The sequence below is a fragment of the Atta cephalotes genome (assembly GCF_000143395.1).
Source record: "Atta cephalotes unplaced genomic scaffold scaffold00029, whole genome shotgun sequence".
In the NCBI taxonomy this organism is placed as follows: Eukaryota; Metazoa; Arthropoda; class Insecta; order Hymenoptera; family Formicidae; genus Atta; species Atta cephalotes.
In genome coordinates, this window is record NW_012130093.1 from 1,064,236 (window position 1) to 1,077,693 (window position 13,458).

Genomic DNA, 13,458 nt, shown 5'->3' on the forward strand with positions numbered 1-13,458 from the left:
ATATATATATATATATATATATATATATATATATATATATATATATACATATATATATACAGAGTGTCCCGCGAGACTTCTCCAACCGTTCACAGAAAGGTAGATGGGATCGAAATAATAAATGTCCTTTACCGTTTAGCGATATTCGTAATAATCAAGATATTAATGTTTGCAATGTTATAATAATGTGAAACTTTATAAAAAATTAAATAATAAAACACAATAAATCACAAAACAATAAAAGCGTGAGTCATTTTTTAAGTAGGTTTTTAAATATAAACGTTAAAAGTTTGAGTCATAAACGTTGGTTAAAGTCATCTGTCTGTGTGATAGTATGCATACAGCGGCAATATTTTGTTTATTATTTATATATTGTTTATTATTTTTAATACTATTGCACGCACGTCACATGAACAGATGACTTTTTAATTAAATAAATTAACGAATGATGATTATGATTAATGAAACTTTAAACGTTTATAAAAAACTATTTCACAGAAAAAAATGGTTTATTTTTATTATTTCATAAGTAATACAAAGTTTTACACTGCAATAATATTACCCTCGAATGTCGGGACACCCTATATATGTATATATATGTATATATGTATACAGGATGATTCGTATAAAATAACGATGAAAAGATTTGTATCAATGTGTTCAATACAAAGAGAAAACAATTATTATATAGGTAGAAACGTTGGGGACATTTCAAGATAACTACATTTTTAAAAATGGAATTATACAAATTTTTTTTACACAATACAATTCCTCTAATTCTAATTATTTTGTATAAAACATTAAAAGGTAGAAATATCAAAAAACTAATAGTTTATGAAATAAATTATACTTTATTCTGGCACATATTGATAAAATATTGAATAACTCGTAAATTATTAATTTTTTAATAATCGTATCTTAATACTTTCGTAAACAGAATAATGAGATGAATCAATTCGTGTAAAGAAAGTATATAGTTGCTATAAAAAAAAATGTGGGCAAAATGAATAATTTTTTAAATAAATAATTATATGTTTTTTTTATACCAATTGATTCATCTTATTATCCTATTCATAAAAGTATTAAGGTACGATTATAAAAAAAATTAATAGTTTACGAATTATTTAACATTTCATGTCAATCTGTGCCAGAATAAAGAAAATGTCTAACATATCTTATAAATTATTGATTTTTTTTATATTTCTACCTTAACATTTTTATATGCAGAATAATTAGAGGAATCACATTGTGCAAAAAAAATTCATATAATTCTATTTAAAAAATGAAGGTGATCCTGAAATACGAGAAGTCTTTGTACTGAACACATTAGTATAAACTATTTTTTCATACATATATCCACTAATAATTAAAACGGTCACTTTGCAAGAATCATCCTGTATACAGTGTTAACCACCCTCATGCCTAGTTTATACTTTGATCTTAACTTTAAAATCCTAAAATTTAGCCAATGGAATACAGGTTTCAGTTAGGACTAATTAATACTGGTAACACTATTGGCTAAATTTTAGAGTTAAGACCGAAGCATAAACCAAGCATTAATCTTTATAGAATAAAGTCAAATTAAAAATATGTTCAGATTGTATAGTTGAAAGGAGGACAAATAATAGTAAAATATAAAATTAATTTTGGAAAAAAATCATTTTTGATTAATGATCATTCTCATTTTTTTAAACTAAAATGTGATTGAAAACTAAAATTGTGATTTTTTTTTCATGAAATAATTCTTTTAATTTTAATTACTCTATATATAAAAACATTAAGGAAGAATTATAAAAAAAATTAATTAATTTATCAAATTTATACATTTTATACTTTATTCTGACATATTATATGACATAAAGTATTATATAAAATATCTTGGAAACTAAATTTTTAATAAATGTGATACTTTCAAGTATAAAATAATAAAATAAATTAATTACTGTAAAGAAAATATATTGTTTATTAAAGAAAATATATAATTTCATATATGCGAATTGCATAATTTTTTTTAAAAGCAACTTTTCTTATTCTAATTGATTTATTTCATTATTCTACACACGCATAAAAGTATAAAGATATAATCACGGAATAATAAGATCAAACTCGAAGTCTGAAAGTGGGCTTAAAACATGGCGTAGGATAATTTAATCCACGGAAAATTCGGCAAATGTCACACGTACGTGTGTGTGTGTGGTATATAGTAGATACATACATGTGCCCACGTGACAGTCAATACTTTCAACTTTTCCCACAAGGCGTGATGGCACATTCACATCTGCCGAATTTTTCATGAGTTTTCCAACACCGTGTCATAGTACATACAGTAACGCAACTCTCCTGATTTTATGTTGGCCAAAATGAAATGCGCATGCGTGAAATAAGTAAGTTATCTAGCGTTGTTACATTTTGGCCAACACTAACATCAAATGCCGACAGAGAATTGCGCTATTGTATATATTGTAACCGTATTTCAAATCCCCTTTTTTTCATGATCGGCTGCTTGAGTTTGATCTCCTTATTATTCCATGGGTACAATTATAAAAGAATAATTTACGAGATATTTTTTATTTCATGTCAAAATATACCCCAATTAAATACAAAATATCTCATAAATTATTGATTTTTTGATAACTCCATTTTTATAAGCAAAATAATCAAAAGAATCATCTTATATAAAAAAAAATTCCATTTTTAAAAATGACAACCTTCATACAATTTCAAACAATTGATAAAAAAAAAATCAATTTTATTATTACTTGTTCTCCTCCATAATACTCTCCATGTAAAAATAAAATGTTTGGAGTTTTTTAAATGATCATGAAAACGTGTTAGTGTAAGATTAATATTGTAAGATTAAAAGTCAACAAGTATTGTATATCTTGCATTGAAGGAAGTTTTAAGAAATTTGTCTTTTTTAACATTTACAGCTAAAAAAAGATACAAAATATACAAAATATACAAAATTTTTGTAGACATGAATTTTTTGGAATTTTCTCGATTTTTAGACAAAAACGTTAATTTTAATGAAACAAATTTAATAATATGAAATAAAAAAAAACAATGTTTTAGTTTTCTGTCTGTGTACAGGAGTGCATTACATCCCTGTGTGTGATGAAAGAGTATGTCGCTGAGGAGTGCGATGCTTCCCCGTATTGCCCCCTATCTGCAATAGGAAGGAAGACACCCGGGCAAACCATTGCCCGGCATCAATGAGTTACCATCCCCTCTTTGTCAGTCTCTCACTGGACCGAGAGAAAGAAGTGGGGTCACTGAGGAGGCGGCTTTCCCTACAGATTGTACTCTGATGACCAACAACCGAGTAAGGAAAAGGAAACAGTCGGGATTCCAGCTGGATTCCGTCTCTTCAAAATCGCAAGGGAGCAAGGGCGATGACGGAGCCCCTGGGACACAATCTAGCGCAGGCGGGGGGACTGTATCGTCCTCCTGACAAATAAGATTCCCGCCAGGAAGGAGACGAGATGTAATTAACCTCTTAACTCCTAGTGGAACTCCCGGGCCCTCCAATTTCGCCCTCTCAAAATACCGCGAGGAAACGAAGCTGGTGTCCCCTCTCCTCGTCGAAGAGTAATACAGTTCAATTTGGGTTGTGCGGTTTATTATCAAATTTCCCAGGATATGGGTTAACCGTGAGCCGACAGGCCGAGATGTTCCAGGAAATTATGCTGCACACAGTCCCCACATGGCTTGATGATGGATACCCGAGTTTTAATGGGTGCGAGCTCCACATATCCCGTGGCATTTCCCTCCCTATCCCCATTATCCTTTAAAAAAAGGTGCAATACAATAAAAACGTAAATAAAAAAGTTGCCGAATGGGAAAGTTTTCAAATTTTTCTTAGAAATGCTATCTATGATATGTTAACGTTAAAATATTTATACACAGAAAGTTTAAAACAATTATTGTCCATATTCATAGTCAGGCTTCCTTAAATTTATCCTCAGATACTCCACGAATTATTTTATTAGCTACAGAGGATCTAAAGATGAACTTGGGAAAGCAGACAAATATAGAGTCTGTCTCATCAATTCCGACATCAATTAACCTAATTGATCGATTAAGTGTCAACATGATTGGTTAATTCTGCTGAAAAGCAAATCGATTGATCAGTAACAATCGGTCGATTAAGTTAACCGGAGTTGGTGAGATCCATAAGATCTGACTATACGGACATATGTGTTTCGTATAAGAATAGGCTAATATGCAGATTAGGGGAGACTTATTCGATGACTTTGATATACATTATCGACGGTTTTAGCTGTCATTCGTTATCCGTTAAAAAGTTATTAACAAAAAAAGTTTAAAAAATAACTAACTAATCTTATTTTTATTATACAATACAATATTATATTCTTCTTTCTGTGTAGAAATATTTTAACATTAACATATCACGATAATATTCCTAAAAAAAACTTGAAAATTTTCCATCCGGCTTTTTATTTAGGTACATTTTTGTTAGCCTGGTGTGGTTACACTCGTGTACATAGACAGATAGAAGCAAGTAAATAAAAAATTGTATCTCTTTTAAAAATGTGAAAAAATTCTTCTCAAATATGATACTATAAAAAAATTTTAGGATCGCAATGGAATCCACTTGTGAGATTCCATCGCAGTCTCAAAATTTGTATTTTCTACATATAAAAAGAAAAATTGTACCCTTTTTTTAAAAATCTGAAACAATTTTTAAAATTATATATTTCTCTTTTTTAGGTAGATCCTTGACATGTGGAATGTGCTAATTTTTTATTTGATCTGCAAAGATATAAGGGGTGGCGGTCACATTAGATAAATCATCCTATATACAAATTAAACTTTGTGTTCTTAAAAAATTAAATATATAAAAACACAATCACGAGGAAAGTTTTAACAAAAAGGAAAAACAATGATTTTTCCTTTAAACACGAATTAACGTACATGTTTTCTGGCAACATAGTCAATTCCTTGCGGTTGATTACAGACTTGCACAAGATGATCCAGTTGGTAAAGAAGCTTCTTACTGGTACTATGCACCTAAATAAGAATTTTATCCAATCCCACTTAAGAAAAACACACACACACACACACACACATGCGCGCGCGCATGTGTGTGCGTGTGTGTGTGTGTGTGTACATGTTCATTTCGGATGACACTACACATATGACAGGATAAATAAATGTTTAAATGTATAAATTAATTTTTAATCAAGGCGCGTTGCGAAAAACAATAGAATAACAACATCGTAATAACGAATATCGATAATAAACGAATAAACATGCGCCTATATACAAAAATCTGTTTGAGAATACTGAGACGCCTGGGTTATAAGAAGATTACTTTAAATGTTAATTATTGCAGAAAATTTGCGGATAGATATTTCCAATAGCACCCAAATACCAAGCGAGCAATGGATTCCATCGTCAAAAGCTTTAAAAATTAAATTTCTCGTACATAATCGACGCGAAATGTATCCGACCCTGAAGAATGGGCGCTCACATTATGACATACTTGCAGCATTGAACCCAGGCCGCTCAATAATGCTTGATATGCATTGTAAACCTGTCAGATAAATGTCAGATAAATTTACAATGAAAACGAAAAGAAATATCTGAAAGTTGGAATAATGTACAATAACGTAAAAATAATCTTATCCATTGTCAAGATAATTACGTTACGCTTTAAATCCGAGTCATATTGAATAATGATAAAGGGTATATAAGAATAGGAGAAAAAGTTTTACCTCTGTATATGCCTGACACATTGCTTCATAAAGAGTTTGGTGTTGGCGAATGTGAGATTCAAGCACTGGAATTTCACTGGGTAAATTACTCATCTCGCACGCTTGACTCCAGCCAGCAACATTATCAACATACTGTTCCGCTTTATGATGAAACACTACACTTAAACTAAGTACCGCGGTACGTTCATCAAGACCTGCGGCAAATTCCTTCCAAGCTTGATCCAGACGTCCTGCCACCGCTCGTACATGCCCAGCCGCATAATGCTGTGTCTCCAGCAATTTGCCAGCCATTGTGAGAATTTTATTTATATTCACGTAAACATTCATCGAGCTCATTGTAAAATGTTTATGTTCCTCCTGCAAATTTTTGGCCAACTGATATGAGCGGCCAATCTCCACGTAACTGGCGAGAAACGCTTCTCGGTTGTGACAAATCCAATCAAACATTTTCTCGCAATCTTGCTCAAATAATCGGAGTTGAAAACATTGATCTAATTTCATCTTCTTGATGTGCCATAATTGTAAGAGATGCTGTTGCGCTGCATGCACAGAATCCAAATGCTGAATAACCAAAGTAGCCAGTGCTCGTCCATCAGAATCTGTGCAACTTGCCGCGCCACAGTCAATACTTCCTCCTTCTCCACTGGTTGTATCTGAAAACACATACATATATGTATTCACATGCAGGTAATTGAAAGCGCATTTTGTGCGTTTGTTATTATTGTTTCAAAAAGACAAAAGTGACAAATGTTAACCATCGTTAAATCGTTGAAGTAAGCGCTGTCCAACAACTTGGATATCCTCCACTGGGACTTTGATGATTTTTTTTTCATCTCATTATGTAGATCAATTCCGTGCTTGGCTCCCGCAACATCATCAGCAAAGTCATTTCGACTGAGATCCTCTTGCAAGTCATCTAATCGATCGAGAAGATCTGCTGCCTGCCACATAAAATCTTCCACAACTAATCTAGTATCGATCCACTGGGCATGATCGTATTGCAAGGATCCATCTAAATCTGCAGTGAGCTGAGAAGGATCTATAACTTTTATAAGAGCCTCTAAGCTGATTGTATTAATCTGAAATTAATTTAGATTGATAACATTATATAAATATTTATAAATCTAGATAGTATGGGGTAGTATCTATTTTTATTAAAGAGTTAAGTTGAAAAGTTAAATAACTTTAATTTAACTTTCTTAAAGTCAGCCATTCTTTCGGCGAAAATAAAGATGTTGCGAAACGTTGCGTGCCTACCAACAAGTAGATTTACATTATATCGTATCAATATTCGAATTCGTGCAAATTTGTTTGTACATGAAACTGACTCGTTTTCGACAACTTTCGAGAAAAAATATCTGATTTAATAAGAAATTTCGAAATAGCTTTATTACTTAAATTTAATAGATATATGTAAATATTTAATAGGTATATGTAAACAAAACATGTATCTAGTATCAAACATGTATTATCTTTCTAAACTAAACAAACCGAGAATTAAACTGAATTTGTTATTTTCGTAATTAGTTAAACAACTGAGACCCTGAAATCATACAAAATGTATAAAATAAACTTTTCAATAATTTTTTTTATTAACTTAACATTTAATTCAACTTTAACTTTATTATGGATTAACCTGTATCTTGATTAAGTTAAATTTTCAAAGCTGTTAACTTTAACTTAACTTGGTTAAAAAGAAAAGTCAACTTTATATATGCCAATAATGTATATAAATATTGTATATAAATATAAATATAAATATAATTGAAATATAATTAGAGTTACGACGCATACAAAATAATTCAAATTTAATTACCTCAAAATTATATTTTTTCTGTTTACCCAATGAAGTTCTCTGTTTTTGCCAAAAGTTGTCTGGTTTAATAAGAAAAGCTACATGAACTGTACGATGAAAATGCTCATGTAGCACCTAAAGATATTTGTAAATTACTTTTACATTTGATATTTGCATGTAATTTCACAAAATCGTTGGGAGGCAAATGACATTTTTTAATGCAGACATTAAGAAAAAGGATGTAACCTTCAGAATTGGTTTGACCGAGTCCCATGTTGTACCACGCATATCCACAATCACGGTAAATCGCAAGCCCCTAGCTTCATCACTCGGGATGGCAAACAAATATTGTAGAAGACGTCTGTAATCCTCGGGTTTTGCACGTTCGCGTCTCGGTGTACTTGGAAACAGAAGCACAGGTCCTCCTCTACGATCCCTTCCACCTGGTAGTATTGCCAAACGTTCTTGCAGCAATGGCAATACTTCTGCTGCTCGTGTTCCATCCATTATCTCCTCGTTTTATTAAATAGTCATGATCTGCTTTCATTAATATAGAAAATAGACATTTATGAGATAACCTTTTGTCATTCTTATAACTGTAGTGCAAAATAAAAAATATCAAAAAGCATCAATCAACAAACGATTATAATGTAAGTCTGTTTTCAAATGAAAATTATATTTATACTCAATAAAAATATAATAGTTATGAGAGATCTGACTCAACTTCAAATATTGAAGCTACTTAAATAAATTCGTCTGCATTTAGCTTCTTAAGAAGAGTTGCAATGTTTAAAAAAGAGATAACTCTATTTTATATAAAAGCATTTAAGCATAATAGTCAAATTCAAGGTCATTATATGTATACACACATGTATATATACATGTGTATAAACATGCGCGCGCATACACCCAGTGCACACATAAGGTCTGTTTGCGTTGCTTGCACTTTTGGCACTCGACATTTCCACTTTCTCTCTTTTCAAGGCAAAATATGTATCTATCTCATTTTAGGTGTAAAAATATTTGGGGATTTCATGCAACGCGACAGAGCTATAGAAATATATATATATATATATATATATATATGATGTATGTGTGTGTGTGCATCCAAAATACGCACATGCATATAAATATAATGTTCCAATTAGGAGTTCGCGCATCCCATTCCTGTCACTTGTTACTGCTCCCTAATCGAAAACTCGTCATACATGAGAGTGGAATATGAGAACTATTTCTGCACACACGATGATATCGGAATAGCATCGACATACAAACGCGTATCTATCCTTCAGGAATTGAAAAAAATGTCTGTTTTTCGCCGTCCTCTGCTCCGCTACCTCCCCTTCCTATCAAAATACTATTGCAGCCTTTGGATGCTTCTCTCTCTCTCTCTCTCTCTCTCTCTCTCTCTCTCTGTCTCAACTCGCGAATCACTACCCACAATTAAATTTTACTACCACACATAGAAGATTAACGATATGAAGGCGACCGCGACAATTCCAATAAATTACGATAAACCGCATGGTGCACATGATGTATCATTTTATACCTGTTTACCGTATACGTATCAAAGATAAAATAATTTTATGTGTATCACGCGCGGAAACGTAGCCACAACAACGTCGGGGAGAAGTGCAGGACAATCACTCTTATCAATTGTTTCATCTCTCTAGATATAGCAGCATGCATTCAGATATTCGATTCTACCGTGTCAAACGAAATTATGTTTCATAATAATTTATTACATTGACTATATAACGGGGATTCTACAATGAGTCAATAGTCGGAAATCTTAAGCAATCTTAACCTTAGTCGTACAAGTTGATTATTGGCCAATTTCACCAAATAAGGACTTCCGCCGACGAAAGGTATCGCTAAGATACTCGAGAACGAGTTGCCTAGAAAAATTTCTCGTTGGAAAAGTTATCGCTTTCCGAAAACTCCGTAAAACACCGTAAAAAGCGACTCACTTGTAGAAAGCTCGTTCGCGACGATTCTAACGTCTTTGTTTTCTGCCTGTATGTTAGCGGGTCCGAGTTGGTGCGTCGGGCCAGCCGTTCGTATTTTCGTTTCATCGATGTCCATCCACAACTATCACGAGAGTGGAGTCTCGAAATCATCACTTTATCACTGCCATATTCGAATGGCAAACGAACTTCCAACACAACTTTGTGAGTTTCACTCCACTTCACTCTTCATTCACCAAACCACACAACATCCCACACAGCCATCACAACCAAACCAAACTTTACCAAACCAGTCCGACATCTTCTTCTCCCTCTTAGTTGATGGCCTCCTGCCTCCAAACCAGACAAACTGAAAGGGTATATCCACACAACCTGCATAGTCGCATAAACGTATGGAATGTAGAGAAAATTATCTAATCGCATTTCTCCTCCTACATAGAGGAGACGTACAATGTGATTGGACAATTTTCTTTATACATACGTTGCAAGTTGTGAATATACCCAAAATGTTCAAGCAATTCAAGGCAATGGTACCAACAGTCGATGAACGCGTCGCATGACTTCGCACTCCGCACCGGAGTCATTAAGGCCATTCTACATTGGTCGTATCGAAGACATCGTAAGTCACAAGCTTGTTGTTCAGCCAATCCGATGTTTCAATTTTTAAATTGCATGACGCTTACGATAAGACCAATATAGAATGGCCTTTAAGTTCGGACCTACAATAGATATTTTAAGTGCCGTAAGAAATTGACCAATTGTAGTCGAATGCGAGGAGAATAATTAATTGTGATTCGTCCATTTCTTATGGCTTCAGACTTAATATTGGATATGGGAAAAAGTTCGTGGCGTTTTTCCCGCTAGACATTAAATGCTCAGCAGTCGGCAACTACTAATCGCATCGGCAATACTAGACGTGCGTTTAAAAAGTGAGTTTTAATTTTTGTTTTGAGCCGAAAAAGATTGAAATCGGTGAAGTGGAGTCAAAAGTTATTTTATTTTGAAAATGGAAATAAATAAGGAAAAAATCGCTACATTTTGCAGTATCACTACTCTAAAGGCAAGAATGCTGCACAGGCTTTTGAAAAAATTTGCGCTATTACGTGTACAATTTTGCTTCCGCCGTTTTTTTTCCGAAATTCGAGGCTTTATTGTAAAAAACTGGTTATACATTTATGATTCAAAGTATTGTCTATCGCTGGCCATTACTTTCTCCCATCTTTCGGTTAGCGTATGAATCCCGCGTCGAAAAAACTGATCAACTTTTGAGGCTATCCACGAATTGATCCAATTTTCTACTTCTTCATAAGACCGGAAGTGTTGGTCAGCCAGGCTGTGTGCCATTGATCGAAACAAGTGATAGTCACAGGGAGCGACGGAGAATACGACGGGTGGGGTAGGATTTCCCATTTCAACGTTTCCAAGTATGTCTTGATCACTTTCGCAACATGGGGTCGAGCATTGTCATGCTGCAAAATCACTTTATGTAATCACTTCGTGTCTCGTTGTATTGCGGCCGTTTGTCTTTCAATGCTCGGCTCAAACGCATCAATTGCGTTCGATACCGATCGCCTGTGATTGTTTCAGTCGGTTTTAACAGTTCATAATACACTACGCCGAGCTGGTCCCACCAAATACAGAGCATAACCTTGGACGTCAAAATCACCGTTCTTGAAGCGTTGAAACCACTCACGACATGTTCTTTCACTAATAGCGGCCTTGCCATAAGTATTTGAGAGCATTCGATGAGCCTCAGCCGCAGATTTCTTCATATTGAAGCAAAAAATTAAAACCTCCCGCAAATGACGAGAATTTGGCTCGTAAACTGACATTTTCAATCGAAAATAACTTTATGACACAAATCGACACAAATCGACTAATGTTTCTATGGGGTTATGTTGACAGATGCCCAAGTTTATTGTATGATGTCTATGATCTATTTATTTCGACCACCACTTACCGCTAAAGCCATTTATAGGAAAACGGCGGAAGCAAAGTTGTACACCTAATATTTACGGTGAAGATACTCTATCAAAATCAACAGCACGGAAATGGTTCGCTCGCTTTCGTGCTGGAAATTTCGATGTGAAAGATGAACCTCGCTCCTGGTCGACCAATCACTGAAAAATCCGATGAAATCATGGTAAAAGTCAAGCGTGATAAGCGTGTGAGGACTGTGGAGATTGCAAGGGAACTAGGCATCGACCACAAAACAGTTTTAAATCATTTACACAAAGCTGGATACAAAAAGAAGCTTGATGTTTGAATTCCTCACGAGTTGAGTGTTAGGAACATGATGGACCGAATTAACATTTGTGATATGCTACTGAAATGGAAATGAAATTGAGCCATTTATGAATGATAACTGGTGATGAAAAATGGATCACCTATGACAATCCAATTAGAAAAAGATCGTGGATAAAGAAAGGAGAGAAGGCGCAAGCAATCGCAAAACCTGGATTGACGAAGAAGAAGGTGATGTTGTATGTGCGTGTGGTGGGACTGGAAGGAAATTCACTATGAGCTATTATCGTCCAATTAAACAATTAATTCCGAACTCTACTGTGAACAACTGCAGAGATTACAACAAGCAATTGAGAGGAAGCGGCCAGAATTAATCAATAGGAGAGATGTCGTCTTTTATCACGACAACGCTCGACCACACACATCTTTGATGACTCGGCAAAAATTGCGAGAGCTTGACTGGGAAGTTTTAATGCATCCACCAATAGCCCTTAGACTATCATTTGTTTAGGTCTCTGCAGAAGGTCTCTCTTAATGGTGTAAAGTTAGCTTCAAAAGAGGCCTGTGAAAATCACTTGAAGCAGTTTTTCGATCAGAAACCACAGAAGTTCTATCGCGATGGAATTATGGCTCTGCCCTAAAAATGGCAAAATATTATAGAAAATAATGGAGCATATTTCGTTTAAATAAATTGATTTCAATATTCTAAGAAAAACATTTTAATTTTACTAAAAAATCGCCACGAACTTTTTCCCAATATAATTGTAATGTTCCCAATATTATTGTATCCGGGCTAAAGCGGGGAGCAAAGACTCTTGCATAACGCGTAACATATACTGCATAAGAAAATAAACCAATCAAAGTCCTTTATTTTCTTCCTTTCCATGACATAAAGAATTCTGATTGATTGATTTTCTTATGCTTCAAGTTTTTTGCGCTCCCCGCTTAAGAGTGCCGTTCCACATACACGGTACATGGAATTGGAACGACGGAACGAATTTCTTATTAGAAATGAGTTCACTAGCATTCCGTTCCGTAAGAAGTTTCTCTACTGTGTCGGAACCATCGAAATAACGGTCGGAACAGTATAGAAATGATACGGAATCAACGGAATGTCATGTCGATTGCAGGCTATGTCAATCATGGATGCGTTCTGTTTCTTGAAGCGCATTTAGTGGCATAGAGTGCAGGGTGCGTTTCGTTTCTCCAATACACTCTATGTGATTTTAGTAATGGAATGGATTCGCAGTGAATTCATGCGAACATGGACAATTTAAAACTGAATTACAAATGCATTCGATAATTATTGTTGCATCTTCTTTTTTGACAAAAGAAGAAGATTTATATTTTTCGAGCAGCACTTACAATCTTATTCTGCAAGAAAAGAAAAATGAAATGTATTACCAAAATATCTAAAAAGGATTTAATTTCCAAAATATTAGAAATTTAATAAAAAAATTTTATAGATTATTCTTACATGTTCAGACACTTATAACAAAATCCGAAATCGATTCACTATGAAGTAACTTGAAGTTATAAGAGTTTAAAATATAAAAATTTTAAGGTTAGATTTGAGATAATGTCAAAAATTTTTCATTTTTTTCAAAAATAATTAGCAATAGAAATTCAAAAGTACATAACGATTCTTGTTTTATATATACATATATATATATATATATATATATATATATATATATATATATACTATTATTTA

The 13,458-nt window shown here is 33.7% G+C and overlaps 1 protein-coding gene across 1 annotated transcript in view; it reads right to left on the bottom strand.

Annotated features, from left to right (window-relative positions):
* LOC105620787 (kalirin-like) overlaps positions 1-8,040 on the bottom strand; it is a 26,832-nt gene extending 18,792 nt beyond the window's left edge. The window contains 6 exon segments of the mRNA XM_012202275.1: positions 4,936-5,031; positions 5,739-6,391; positions 6,494-6,559; positions 6,562-6,817; positions 7,555-7,668; positions 7,780-8,040. Coding sequence (XP_012057665.1) covers positions 4,936-5,031; positions 5,739-6,391; positions 6,494-6,559; positions 6,562-6,817; positions 7,555-7,668; positions 7,780-8,040 — 1,446 coding nt within the window.
* Positions 8,041-13,458: the final 5,418 nt, after the last annotated feature.